Source organism: Lissotriton helveticus, chromosome 9, assembly GCF_964261635.1.
Source record: "Lissotriton helveticus chromosome 9, aLisHel1.1, whole genome shotgun sequence".
In the NCBI taxonomy this organism is placed as follows: domain Eukaryota; kingdom Metazoa; phylum Chordata; class Amphibia; order Caudata; family Salamandridae; genus Lissotriton; species Lissotriton helveticus.
This window is the reverse complement of record NC_136070.1, coordinates 1255075972-1255090369: the sequence shown is the minus strand read 5'-3', so window position 1 is coordinate 1255090369 and position 14398 is coordinate 1255075972. Positions and strand designations below refer to the sequence as shown.

At 49.2% G+C, this 14398-nt stretch overlaps 1 protein-coding gene across 1 annotated transcript in view; it reads right to left on the bottom strand.

The window, feature by feature from the left end:
• The window catches only part of LOC144783414 (E3 ubiquitin-protein ligase rnf213-alpha-like), a 2376820-nt gene that overhangs the window by 609143 nt on the left and 1753279 nt on the right, over positions 1–14398 (bottom strand). Inside the window, exon 30 of the mRNA XM_078662402.1 lies at positions 9591–9756. Within this exon, the coding sequence (XP_078518528.1) occupies positions 9591–9756 (166 nt within the window). The remainder of the gene's footprint in view (positions 1–9590; positions 9757–14398) is intronic.

Genomic DNA, 14398 nt, shown 5'->3' with positions numbered 1-14398 from the left:
TACCTCAGGTAGTTCCTTGGGTCCCCAGCACTTCTACATCTACTGGGTATAGTCTTGACTTGGGTCGTGGTTCGCATCCCACTATTTTAGTATATGGTTTGGTCCCCCTCCCCCCCCCCGGTGACCACTGTGTAATACGTGCTTCTTACCTGTTTTCTTTGCAAAGTATTGTGTGCATTTCGTATATCTCCGGGTAGGAGATATTTGTATGTGTTGGTGAGTGTCTTAATAAATACCTATTTTTATAAATACACTGTGCGATTCTTTTTCACTTAGTCTATACCAATAAGATTACACTCTAGTAAAAGAAGCAGCTTTACAGTCCTTTTGCACTACCACTTAGAGAGCTTTCCAAGGTTGTCTAAGACCACTAAAATCACCATAACGGTCGTCTGGATTAGTGCAGGGTGCTACACTTACGTCAGTGAGCACCATATACTAAGCCAGCTTCTCACACAGACCTCATGATGGTTATGGCCCAACTTTAGCATTGACGTTTCTGGAAGTTGATTCCATTAGAAATAATAAATGGAGTTGGAGAAGGGTTGTTCATAAATCCAACATGAACTTCACATACAGTGTGCTTCATTGTCATTGTCTTCCTTTAAACATGTGCTGGTTAGTGGTTACATTTTCGTAATCAGGCACTGAAACAATTTAATTTATAATGACCTCCTTTCCACAAAAAGATTTAAATACTATTGGACCTTAATTGGTAGAATGTTGTAATTATTTAAAGTGCTGCAACTGTATGGGTGTTCTATCTCCATGGTAGCGTCTCGTGTGAGACAGTTGCTAGCAGGAGAATGAACAGAGCAGCAGCTAGAGTTGGTGGCTTTTAATGTTGAAGAAATAAAGAACTCAGAAACGTACCTGCTTATGTTCTTTATAACATAGAACTTTTCAGTCCACTTTGGGTAATAGAAGATTGTGGTAGCAGAAGAGTTTAACTTTGGTTTCGGAAGAGGGCTGCAGATGAGCCAGGTATGAGACACAATAAGTAGCCTTGGCTTTGAATACCTTTCAACCAGCCTCAAAGATGTGAAAGGGCATGTCCTACGCTGGTTGTTTCCTCTGTAAATAGGTATTAAAGCAGTAGCTACAAAGAAGTTGGTTTTAGGAGGTGATAACACCAAAAAGCCAAGCAGTACAAACTAGATAAATGACCATCTCTTTGGGCTTCAAATCTGTGGAGCAGCACCTGGTGAAGGTTAAGTCTGTACACATCACAGCCCAACAGGAGTCCAGAAAAGGAACGCCTATCGACAAAAACAAAAAAGCAGACTTCATCCTGGTGAAAGGTACCTCAATGCCAGCAAGAGGCTTCTTTGTGCCAGGGAGTGGTATGACTTGATTCAAAGGTCAATCTAGTGGGAAATTATACTCTTCTGAACCTTCTTATCCTTTTTGGTATGTTCTACACCAAGGAAAACTAATGATCAACACATGGGCTCAAGTTCTGTTGAAGCAAGGTACAAGGAGGATGAACTGAGAAAGCCAGAAGCTCCCAAACAAACAAGTTACATACCTCAGTAATGATCTTTCTGTTGAATACTCTATCTAACTGCAGATTCATCATCTTATAAATATTCCCCAAGTGTCAGACTGGATCTGGCAGCTTTAAAGCAGTACTCCTGTGTACTGGTAGTTGGCTTTGTGTGGCTCGGCACCAATGTCATTGTGCTCCAGAACTGACAAGTGGAGACGCATATAAGCAGGACCCATTTAGGTTGACAATCTGAAAGAAACACGTTAGTTAGATTCCTTACCTTAGAATATCCCCAGGTGTCAGAATGGATCCGGAAAGTTTTCGTGAACAGTACCCCTGCGCGTCGGTAGGCGTTGTCTGCAGCTCCGCGTCCGTCGTCAGCGTCGTGATCGCCGGGATGACGTCTTCGGAGTACTTAGACGCCGCCCTCGTGCGCTGACGTTAGTTCTTTTTTCCGCGCCAGCAAGCGCAGATCCGGGAAGAGCTAGTACCACAGTAATTTTTTGACTAACTTTTTGGTCTATTTTGGACTATCTTTTCGAGTCGACTTCTAGGCGGGAGCGATCTTGTAAGCTTCTCTAGCTTCGGCAGTCGGCTCCACGTCGCTCGAGGTCCCGGTCTAAGAGGAAGTCGAGGGACTGGTCGCAGATCCGTAGTTACTGCCTTTCGTTGAGCCATCACCACTCGTCGGACTCCAAGTCCTCCGGTAATTCGAGGCACTCTAAGAAGAAGTCAAAGCGACATCGCTCTTCTGACTCCCCTCACCAGTCGCGCGACTCGGCCGAGGGTTCAGGTGGCACCACCCGCGTGGCTCCGCAGGAGTCGCGTCCGTCCCCACACCCTCCGGTCCCTGGGCTTAATGCGACTCCGGGCGAGATACGAGATTTCCTCGTGGCCATGAGGACTCTCTTCCCGCCATCGAGGCCTGCTGGTGCGCCTTCGGGCCCCGCAGGTTCGACTGGGGGTCCTAGTGCATCAGCGGCTTCGGCCCCGGCGTCATCGGCGACTTCAGTCCCGGCGCTACAGGACCCTCCGGGATCCAGGCCTGGATCCCGGTCGACACCACGACTCCACATCACGACATCACGACTCCTCCGCTGGCGCTGACTCCTACGGAGCCACCACCGGTGCTGTCCTCGGACGACACTGTCCCTGGTTTCAGCCCCGGTCCGGGTCCGACATCGGAGCGGCGCCGTCTCCGACGGGTGTAGCCTTCACCTTCGACCCGGCTCCATCCTTAATGCCTGTCTATCAGTACACGGATGAAGGGGAGGACTGGGAGGGGTCTGATGACCCTCTGGCACAGCAGTGCCAGTTAAGTCAGGACTGGGCAGATGAGCTGGGGGAGGCCAGTGGTCTTGACACTTCGCCAGACACTGGGTTCATATCTCCTCGCTCCGTGGCTACGGAGGAGGGTGCTACATATAGCGTGGTGTTGCGCAAGTCAGACAAGGCCTTGCGTCTTGAGCTCCCTGCTGCGGCCGTGAGGACTAATCTCCTCACCGAGGTGCTTCAACCGCCAGTAAGCTCTTCAGAGCCTATGCTGCCATTCAATGAAGCCCTGACCGACGTTGTGATTGCCACTTGGTCCAGGCCCTCCACAGTGCCCCCTGTGGATCGGAACATGTCCCGACGCCACCGCCCAGCTCCGGGCGACCCCTATTTCCCGTCCACCCACCCCACACCCGAGAGTCTGGTGATCCAGGCCTCTACGTCCCAGACCGCATTCCTGTCCGCCCCTCTGGATCAGGAATCCAAAAGGCTTGACCAGTTAGGGAAGAAACTGTCCTCCCCAGTTAGTCTGGGGTTGCGGTCCATTAATACCGCATGCCTTTTGGGCCGTTACACCCATTCTCTGTGGGATACGGTGTGGACGTGCGGCCTCAGTGTCCGTAGGAGGCCCAGACATGGATAGTCCAGGCTCTTGCTGAGGGGCGAGATGCCGCACGGTATTCCATCAGGTGTGGACTTGATACCACGGACTCGCTGGACAGAGCGATTTCCCCGACGGTGGCGATCCTTTGCCACCCCTGGCTGAGGTCCGCCAATTTCTCGGGGGATGTCCAGAACACGCTCATGGACATGCCCTTCGATAGCCATCTCCTTTTTTGCGACAAAGCAGACAGTGCGCTTGAGCGTTTCAAGGACATCAGGGCTACAGCCAAGTCCTTGGGCCTGTCGGGCCAGCGCCAGCAGATTTCTGCTTTCCGTCCCTTTTGTGGCCAAGTAAGGGGTGCCCCTACACAATCGTCCAGCCACAGGCCGCAGAACCAACCTCAACGCGGTCGCGGATGTGGTAACTGCCGTGGCGGTGCAGGGGGACAACGGCCGGTCAATCCACATCCACCCCCGCAGCATCCGCCTCAAAGCCCTCCTAGTCCGTGCTTTCAGGCCCATTCAACACCAATGGGAGACAGGGTTCGCCATCACCTACTCCACTGGCGTACCATCACTTTGGACAAGTTGGTGCTGCAAATCGTCCGAAGGGGCTACTCACTCCCCTTCGAGGTGACCCCTCCAGCCATGCCACCGCATGTCGGGGGATCACTTGCGACTTCTGCAGGAGGAAATTACGGCCCTCTTGGCCAAGGGGGCCATCGAGCACGTTTCTGGGCCAGAAGTAGGTCGTGGTTGTTACTCCCACTACTTTCTGGTTCCCAAGAAGGGCAAAGGGGGCCTCCGCCCTATCTTGGACCGCAAGAGCGTCAACGGCTTCCCCTGGAAGGAGAAGTTCAAGATGCTGACTTTAGCTCAGGTCCTAGCTGCACTGGACCCTGGAGACTGGATGGTAGCGTTGGACTTGCAGGACGCTTATTTCCATATCCCGTCCTGCCGGCCCACCGGCGCTACCTGCAGTTCACGGTAGGCCACAAGCACTTTCAGTTCACCGTGCTCCCCTTCGGCCTCACCAGTGCCGCTCGGGTGTTCACAAAGGTGATGGCGGTGGTCACAACTCATCTGCGCAGATCATGGGTTCCAGTCTTTCCCTATCTCAACCGGTTGTTGAAGGCCGGCTCGCCCCAGACAGTCGTCTCCCACCTCCAGACTATGGCCGATCTCCTGCACTTGCTGGGGTTCTCCATCAACGTGCAGAAGTCACACCTGAGTGCCTCCCAAAGGCTCCTCTTCATCAGGGCGCAGTTTCGGGTTTATCCTCCCGAGCAGCGGGTACGGGATATTCAGGCTCTGATTCCGATCTTTCAGCCTTTATCCCATGTTTTGGTCAGGCTGACGCTGCGGCTCCTGGGGCTGATAGCCTCCTGCATCCTGCTGGTACATCACGTCAGGTGGCGGACGCGGGCTCTGCAGTAGGACCTGAAGTTCCAGTGGGCACAGCATCAGGGCAACCTGTCCGACCACGTCTTGATCTCGGAGGGCACTGCGAGTCAGTTGCAGTGGTGGCTCACGGACCGCAATTGGGTCAGTGGCAGATTTCGCTCCCTTCCCCAACCGAATCACACAGTGGTGACAGATGCGTCCCTCCTGGGATGGGGGGCCACATGGGAGAGGAGGAGATCAGAGACCTCTGGTCTCCGGCGGAGTCCCGGCTCCATATTTACCTTCTGGAGCTGCGGGCGATCCGACTTGCACTGAAGGCATTCCTTCCCTCTGTCCGGGGAAGTGTGGTGCAGGTGTTCACCGACAACACCACCGCCATGTGGTACTGCAACAAACAGAGCGGGTTGGGGTCCTGGACCCTTTGTCAGGAGGCTCTGCGCCTCTGGACATGGCTGGAACACCAGGGCATCACCCTGGTGGTTCAACACCTGGCAGGTTCACTGAACGCCAGGGCGGACAAACTCAGCCGTCGGTGCATGATGGATCACGAGTGGCGTCTGAACTCGGACGTGTCGCAAGGTCTCTTTTAGCAGTGGGGAGAGCCTTGATTAGATCTATTCACCACTGAAGAGACCGCCCAATGTCATCAGTTCTGCGAGTTGGAATTTCCAAGGCGGCACTCGCTCGGAGACGCTTTTCGTCGCAAGTGGAGCTGCGGTCTGTTGTACGCCTTTCCGCCTATACCACTTCTGCCCAGAGTGCTGAAGAAGATCAGGCGCGACCGGGCCCAAGTCATCCTTGTGGCTCCGGATTGTGCACGAAGATACTGGTATCCCGAGCTACTCAGTATGTCAGTAGATCCCCCGATTCGTCTGCCTCTTCAGGAGGACCTTCTGACGCAGCAGCAGGGATTGTTCTCCGCCCGAACCTGTCCAGTCTCCACCTTCATGCGTGGAGATTGAGCGGCGACAGTTTAGGCCATTTGACTTGCCTCCTGAAGTCTTTGACATCATTCTGGCAGACAGGCGTCCCTCCACAAAAACGGTACACGCCTGCAAGTGTAGCAAATTTGTGACATGGTGCACAGCAAAGGCTGTGGATCCTCTCTCTGCCCCTCTTTCAGAGGTTCTCCTCTTTCTTCTTTCTCTTGCCCAGCAGGGCTCTACTCTGGGCCTTATCAAGGGCTATATCTCGGCCATTTCAGCCCTCTTGAGGCTTCCTGATCAGCCTTCTCTTTTCAAGTCCCCTGTTGTAAATAGGTTCTTGAAGGGCATCACACACATGTTCCCTCCTGTTCCTTTCGTGATGCCTTAGTGGGACTTGAACTTGGTTCTTACTTATTTGATGTGCGCTCCCTTTGAGCCACTTCACAATTGTCCTCTTCATCTCCTGACGCTCAAAACTGCTTTCCTTGATGCTATCACCTCTGCCGGAAGAGTGAATGTGCTCCAGGCACTTTCCTCTAAACCTCCTTTCCTTTCTGTCCATCCAGGCAAGGTTGTTCTGAGGACTCGTCCTTTTTTCCTGCCCAAGGTGGTTACTGTCTTTCACATCGGGCAGTCCATCACCTTGCCCACCTTCTTTCCGCCTCTGCATCCCTCGAAAGAGGAAGAGAGGCTCCACCGTCTGGACCCAAAACGTGTGCTCTCTTTCTACCTCGACCGCACACAACAGTTCCGGTTGGATGCCCAACTCTTTGTTGGCTACGTGGACGCTAAGAAGGGTTGGGCGGGGCGCAAGCGGACCATCTCTCAGTGGGTCGTTTTGTGCATCAAGGCTTGTTATTCCTTGGCTAAAAAGGATCCTCCTGTGGGGCTGCGCGCCCATTCCACTCGGGCCACGGGTGCTACTACTACCTTGAGACAGGGAATCCCTTTGCAGGACATTTGTCAGGCGGCTACGTGGGCCTCACTGCAAACGTTTGCTAAGCACTACTGCTTGGACAGCCAAGTCCCTAGAGATGGCTTCTTTGGCCGTTCTGTTCTCCAGGACTTCCTGGTGTGATCTTGGTTCACAGACCCACCACCGGGGTTGGTATTGCTGGGGTATCTATTCTAAGGTAAGGAATCTAACTAACGTGTTTCTTTCAGATACACAAGTTACTTACCTTTGGTAACGATATATCTGTAAGAAACATTAGTTAGTTAGATTCCTTACCGCCCCACCCATCCTCCTCGTACTGCGAAACGATAAGTAGGGTTAAGGTATCTCCCTTTGAGGGCCCTAATTTCTTGGCACCAGTGTCGGTTTCTTGCATGGCTCTGCGTTCCTTGTCCGGAAAGCTATGTACAGAACTGACGTTCAGCGAGCGAAGGCGGCGTTTAAGTACTCAGATGTCATCCCAGTGATCACGACGCCGACGACGGACGTGGAGCCGCAGACACTGCTGATGAAAACTTTCTGGATTCAGTCTGACGCCTGGGGATATTCTAAGGTAAGGAATCTAACTAACTAATGTTTCTTACAGATATATCGTTACCGAAGGTAAGTAACTTGTGCTTCAGGCACAGAGCCCAAAGGCAGTGTGGCATGACCGGTGTGCAGATCTCTAAATTGAGACCTTTTGAGAGGGACAAAATTATCCAGATCACAGAACAGGGAGATTGGAGGATCTGTGAGCAATCTGCGGCTCGATGGAGTACCCATCAGAAAGATTGTTCCCAAACGAAGCTATTTTGTTCTTCTGGTGGATGCTTCTAACTCCAGATTCCTCACCTAGCGAATAGATTCCATAGCAGTACGTTACAAGATAGCGTGTCTGTGAAATGGCTAAAACCAAGAAATTCTGCATGACTGAGCAGGCATAGTGCCACTCTTGATGGACCTGACTGGTAAGACAGTACTACGAAGAAGATCTTGATGCAGAGAACAATAAATCAGGAGATGGTCTGTTTTCATGTTGTCTTGCCCTTTTTTGCCATGGAAAACCTCACAAACAGCTTATTGTCTACCCAATGCACCTTAGTACAATCTATATAAACTCTTAAGCCCTTATAGGTCCTCCCTAGAGGGGTGAGGAGGGAGAAGAAATGCTGGGAGAGTGGTAGTCTGGACAATATGAAACTGAGTGACCATTTGTGAGGGAAAAGATGCCTGTGTCCTCAACACCAACGTATCAGGGAAGAATGTTGGGTAAGGTGGAGTTAACAGAAGTAATCCGAAGCTTGCTCACACACCTAGCAGACGCTATGGCGATGAGGCAAACCATTTTGAATGTCAAGAGTCTCAATGGATAACCGGGCTGTGGCTACAAAAAGGGTGCACATCAAAAATGCGAGTACTAAATTCAAGTCCAACTGTGGCATCATAAAGAGTTTCGGTGGAAATAATGGTTCAAAACCTTAAAAAAATCTAATCACAACAAGTGATTTAAATAAAGAAGTCTAATCAAGCAACCACAGAAAAGCCGGAAGAGCCGACAAATAGCCATTCACAATGCCCAAAGCAAAACCTTGCAGAACAGCAAAACTTCAGATAACCTGGCTTAGAATGGGTCAATTTGCTGGGTACCGCACCAAGCCTGAAGTGTTCCCACCAACTGCTGTGAACCAATTTTGTAGAGCGATGCTTCTCCGCCATGATGATATCAATGACCTTGGGAGGAAGATCGAGTGAAGTCAAATGCTGCTGCTTATTCTTCAAGCATGCAGATGCTAATTTTGCAGGACCATGTGAAACTCTCTTAATTGCTGCTGCAAATGAAGATCCTCCATAAGCAGCAGCTTGATCGAAGGATAGATGCTCGTGCCTAGGTGTTCCTGTTACTGTACTCTTCTAGTCCAGTCCATTGCTGCTAGGATGATTTGGGCCTGGTTGTTCTTGATCTTCCTCAGAACAAGAGACGCAGTGGTAGGAAGTCATACAGGAATCCCAAACTCTAATCTAGATGGATTGTGTCTCAGAGAGAGAGCTGCCTTGGAAACTCCAATGCACTAAAGTGTTGACACTGCACATTCTCAGTGGTGGCTAAAAGATGGAGCCATGGTTCTCCCCACTGCACCACCTCTAGGTGTAACTGCCATTCGTGGTCCGCTAGGCGTTGGTGCCTGAGTCTATGATGAATAAGCACAGCATTGCCTCCAGAAAGGCCTTTACTTGCAGTGATGTCGCTGGGCCCAGAAATATTCACAAGGTGAGGAATCTGCATTCAGAAGTATCCATCATAAACATCCAACCAATGTCACATCAATCAGAAAGAAGTCTTCAGTTTAGAAGCCGCAGACAGCAATTGTGCTTAGGCTCAAACATGGAATCCATTAAGTGGGAACCAAATTAAGTTCAGACTTCAGGCCGACAGAATCACTCATAGCTTGAGCATACTGATGTGGCACCTTTGCTTTGCTGGCGATAGGAGATCCCAAATCCCAAATTCCAGATGCTTGTTTCTGTGATGTTCTGTCTTGCTCTGGCTTGCCCAGCAAAATAGACCCACACTTTTTCCAATCACAGTTAGTTTGAAGGTGGAGGTTTTTAACATGTGGACTGGCGGTGATTAACTCTGCCTGACCCTTATGCTAAACATTGGAGTTAGAAGGATAAATTATGCGTGTTTTAATTAAACGGTTACATACTGTAGTACAGCATTACAAAATGTCAGTCACTGAATACATATTAATTTAGGCGACATTACGCTTAGCTGCTTGACTGCCCGCATGCCTGATTGTAGGTTAATGCTATACTATAACAAAAACCTTAGAAATCCACTACAAATACTGTGGTTAGAAGGATGTTAAGGTGACAAAGCCATACCCCAAAAATGTTGAAAAGTTAGTAAAAGGGTTCTTATCGGGAAAAACATTTTAAAAAGGTAAGCATGTTGTACCTGTTGAGCTTTCAAGAACGTATTTAAGGAAAAGGTGGACTGCTGTACTTGCATCGTCAGCATTATTGCCAATGTAAGCAGAAAGACTTTCCATATCTTTTTCCAGATGTCGCCTGAAGAATTCCCATGTATCTGCTTCCTGCAGTTTCATGCTTTTTTTAATTGACTGAAAATCAAGCACAAACACCATAACATGTTCGCTTTTAAAATTCAACTGCACATTTTTTTTATTGTTTTGCAAAATTGTTCCAGCATATTATTGTTAGTTCCATGTAATCTTTCCAATTTTTCCTAAAAGGTACACAAGCATATCTAGTGTTATGCTGTGTCTTATATCTGAAATTACTGGAAAAATAATATATCAACAGTAATCTTGCAAATAATGAACCTAAAGTGAAACAGTAGCAAATGTATTGTATACATTAAAAATTCATTCACAATAAATCACCAATTCAATTCATGTAACAAGTTTAAAGTCAGTCAATGAAAATCACCCTAAATAAATAGTTTAACAATAAAGCGGTAGTCAAATATCGTATCTTAAACTCATTAAAATCAATACCCTCCAGTCCTAATAATAAATATTTAAAATGTGCCTTGGTTGTACCAGTTTATGGCACTTTGTTAGCAGACTGTAGGCAAACATATACCAAATTAAATAGTCAAATAGCTATATATAGCCTCATAATTGTAAATGGCTGAAGATTAGTAAATCTGTATATTACGGAATATGTTCAAATAGATTACTGCATTTAAAAAGATTAATATTTTTTATGTTGTAGGAGTCTGGCTGGTTATGTAGTGTACCAAATGTAGGGGTACACCATGCCAATAGTCCAGATGACCCTTATTGATTTACGGGGGCATTCATTAACATTTCCAAGTGCTGTTTGTGGTAGTGTGGTCGAACAGTTTAGGCTTATGAGAGAGGAGTGTTACGCATTTATTGCACACAGAAAGCCAATAAATGGTATATACACTTAAAAAGGAAATCCTAGACCTACTTATAAAAATAGCACAGTATTTTTTATACATTTTAGACACCAGGGGCCAAATGTAGGTGGCCAAATACCGGTCGGTAACGGCCGAAAATCGGTAATTTCGGCCGTTACCGACCGGTATTTGGACATTGAGATGTAGCTCGTCCAAATTTCACAGATTCGGAAAAAAATCAGAATCGGTAGATTACCGGCTCGGTAAATAATCCGAATCGGTAATATTACCGATTCGGAAAAATTACCGACTCGGAAAATATACCGAGTCGGTAAATGTTCCGATTCGGTAAAATGACCGAATCGGAAAATATACCGAGTCGGTAAATGTTCCGAATCGGTAAAATTACCGATTCGGAAATTAAGAAATGGAAAAAACAGCACCATCGAGATGTAGGTGAGCCATAATTTACTGAATTTCACCAAAATTCGGCATTTATGAATCGGTATTTAACATGGATTGTAAGCAGGTGGTAATCAGGTCCAGCTTATAAAAAAGGAACCAGAATGGCGGCTCTCTACGTCATAGCAAGACGGCTAAGGCTACAGGCAGCAGGTGAGAGGGAATGGAGAAGGGAGGAGCAGGTCTACAGGCAGAGGATTACACTCTTCCAATTGACAGAGCCAGAGATACTGCAAAGGTACAGACTGCACCCCCAAACCATCATGGACCTGATCAGGGACCTGCACCCACTCCTGGACCACCCAAGACCAAGGGCCCACGCCATCCCACCCCATGTGCAGGTGCTCTGTAGCATACACCTCCTTGCATCTGGGAGCTACCAGAGTGTAGTTGCTGTGGTAGGTGGGGTATCCCAGAGCTGCCTGTCGCGTTTATTCAGAAAGTTCCTGGATGCCATGATGCAAAGAATGGAGCATTACATCCACTTTCCAGACACTGATGCGGACTTGCTCAGATCCAAGACTGACTTTTACCTCATGGCAAATGTCCCACACGTGATTGGCTGCATTGATGGGACCCACAACCCCATTTGCCCCCCAGCTGTCACTGAGCACATATACAGGAACAGATAGTCCTCACACACAATCAATGTACAAGCAATCTGTGATGCCAAGTATATTATCACCAATATAGTGGCCAGATACCCAGGAAGCACCCACGATTCATACATATTCCAAAATAGTGGGATCTATACCCGCCTGACAGCGGGTGAATTCGGGGAAGGATACCTGCTAGGTAAATAAATGGGTGACACTCCCTTGATAGATGAAGCAGACGTATGTCAATGTGTGCCTCTGAGTAATGTATCTTTTTTCTTTCACATTAGGGGATAGTGCATATGCACTCCGTTCCTTCGTCCTGACACCCTACCTCAACCCCACAACCCCCAGCCAGAGACGTTACAATGTGGCACATAAATCCACCCGCAACATCATTGAGCGCACCTTTGGGCTCCTGAAGAGCCGGTTCTGCTGCCTCCACAAAAGTGGGGGGGCACGGCAGTACTCACCTGTAACATGCTGTAAGATAATTGCTACCTGTGCAATGTTGCACAACCTCGCAACTAAGAGGGGCACAGAGGTGGAATTGGAGGACTATGAAGACCATGACGATGAGCAGGCACTACCAGCAGCCAACACAGTAGGAGTACCAACACCCACAGACGGGAGACAGAGACGGGCAGAAATCACACACAACTACTTCTGAGTAAGTATAGAGACAAAGCACGTGTTGTACTTCAATGCACGTAGTTTATTTTGCACTACGTTGAAATGACATAAGCCACAGAACACACATACTAGTGTGCCTAGCACTACTGTGTGGACGGGGGTTACCTCACCCTCACATGTCCATCTGCATATGGCAGACTCACTGCTTGCGCCCATGAACAGCCACGCGTGATGCCTGAGGTTGATTAAGTTCCGAGTCTGCTGTACCAGCGCCGGCACTCTGGCGTCTGCTGCTGCTCCTTACTTCAGGGACAGGGGTGCTGCTCCTGCTACTAGGGGTATCTGTGTCCCCAACAACTTCTGCTCCTGTGGTGGATGACTGGTTTGTCAGCAGCACTTCAAGTGCTGTAGTGACTCTCCCCATCCCCCGGGAGAGATCAGTACAGCAGTGCACCAGCCCCTCCTGCATCGCAACTGAACGGCGACACATCAGTGAAGTCGCAGTTGCAGCATTCCCCTTGTCTGCTGGTGCGTACGATGGCTCTCCCTGCACCTTTGTGCACGGTCCTCTCGTAGTTCCTCGCACAGTGTCATCACACACTGAGACATGTCCCTGACTCCATCTGCCATGTCCCTCATGCTGGCTGTCATTGATGCTATTCCCTTGTTCATGTCAGTGAAATTAGTGTTCAAAAGGCGCATTTGTCTGTGCACTGCACTTATTCCTTTTGCCTGCAGGCGCTGCACCTTGACCATTGTGGTCTCAAGGCCTTGGAAGACATCCGCATCACGGCCACTGACATTTGACTCCTGGACCCTACGACGTCTTGTTCCACCGGATCGCCTGACAGGAGTGGATGAATGACATGGTGCACTTCCTGCCATTGGCTGTCTTGACTCCTCACACTCCCTTTCCTCATCGGAGGATGTTTGTAGGATCCTTTTCGGGAGACCCTCATGCCTCACGGGCCTGCAGATGTCTGAGACATCTGTGTCTGCTGGTGTGTGTGGTTGTTGTGACTCATCTTGTGGTGAGTCAAGGAGCACTGGAGATGCTTCAAGGTGCATGGTGTCGTCTGCCTCTGGTGTCTCAGCTGCTTGTGTGCAGGGTGCTGTAGGTCTTGCAGTGCTGGGCCCTGCAACCCTGCCTTCTTGCTCACTCCTATCCCTTTGGGGATGTGTCTTCTCCCTCACCTGCAGTGACTTGCGTGATGTCTCCCCTGTGGACAGATATGGACAGTGTCTTAGTGGTGCTTTCACCGTGTAAATCACTATTAAATAACATTATTATTTCACTATTTCCTGCTCCTCCCATATCTCTGATTGTATTGTGTGGCATGCCTGTCAACATTTCATGTAGACTGCTCATATGGCTATTCTTAGGACTACCACTCCCATAATGCACTGCAGGTGAATACTGAAGTCAGTACTGGATTTCCTCAACTCATAGCCACATTGGGGGAGGGACACAGGCAGGGGGTGTGGGATGATGGACATGTCCCTTACCTTTCTTAGCTGCAGCTCGGGCTGAGCTGTCTGCATCACCAATCCCCAGAACGCACTCTGGCTCCAGTGTGGACTCCACAAGCTCTTCCAGGTCCGTGAGAGCAGGTGCCCTGTTCTTCCCTCCTCCTGTGGCATTGGCCTCCTTGCTTCTTGCAGCCAGTTTTTTCTTGGTAACAATCCTTAGATCGTACCATCGCTTATTGAGATCGTCCACTTCCCTGGTGGTCACTCCTATAGCGTGTACTTTGGTCTGGATCCCCAGCCAGGTGTTCCTCTTGACAGCCTCTGGTACCTGCAGGGAGTGCTTCCCAAAGATTTTTGGTTTTGGGTAGTGCTTGACGACCTCCTCCACCAGCACCTGAAGTTCACCAGTGCTGAACTTCATCTTCCTCTTCCTCTCTGCACCTTCCCTCTGAGAGTCTTGGGGATCCATTTGTATGTCCTGCAGGGCTCTGCTTCACACCAGCCTGTCTCTGTGAAACTGCTCTCCTGTGTGATCAGGTACACTGCACCTGCATGGGTGTGGCCACTTCCTGGTTGTGGGGTGGGGTGGATGCACAGGATTGGTCTATTGCTCTGTTGGTTGGCTGAGGGGCGGGGTGGAGGCACGTGATTGGTTGATACATCAACTGCCTGATATTTTGTATTCCCGACTCGGTATTTACCGAATCGGTATTT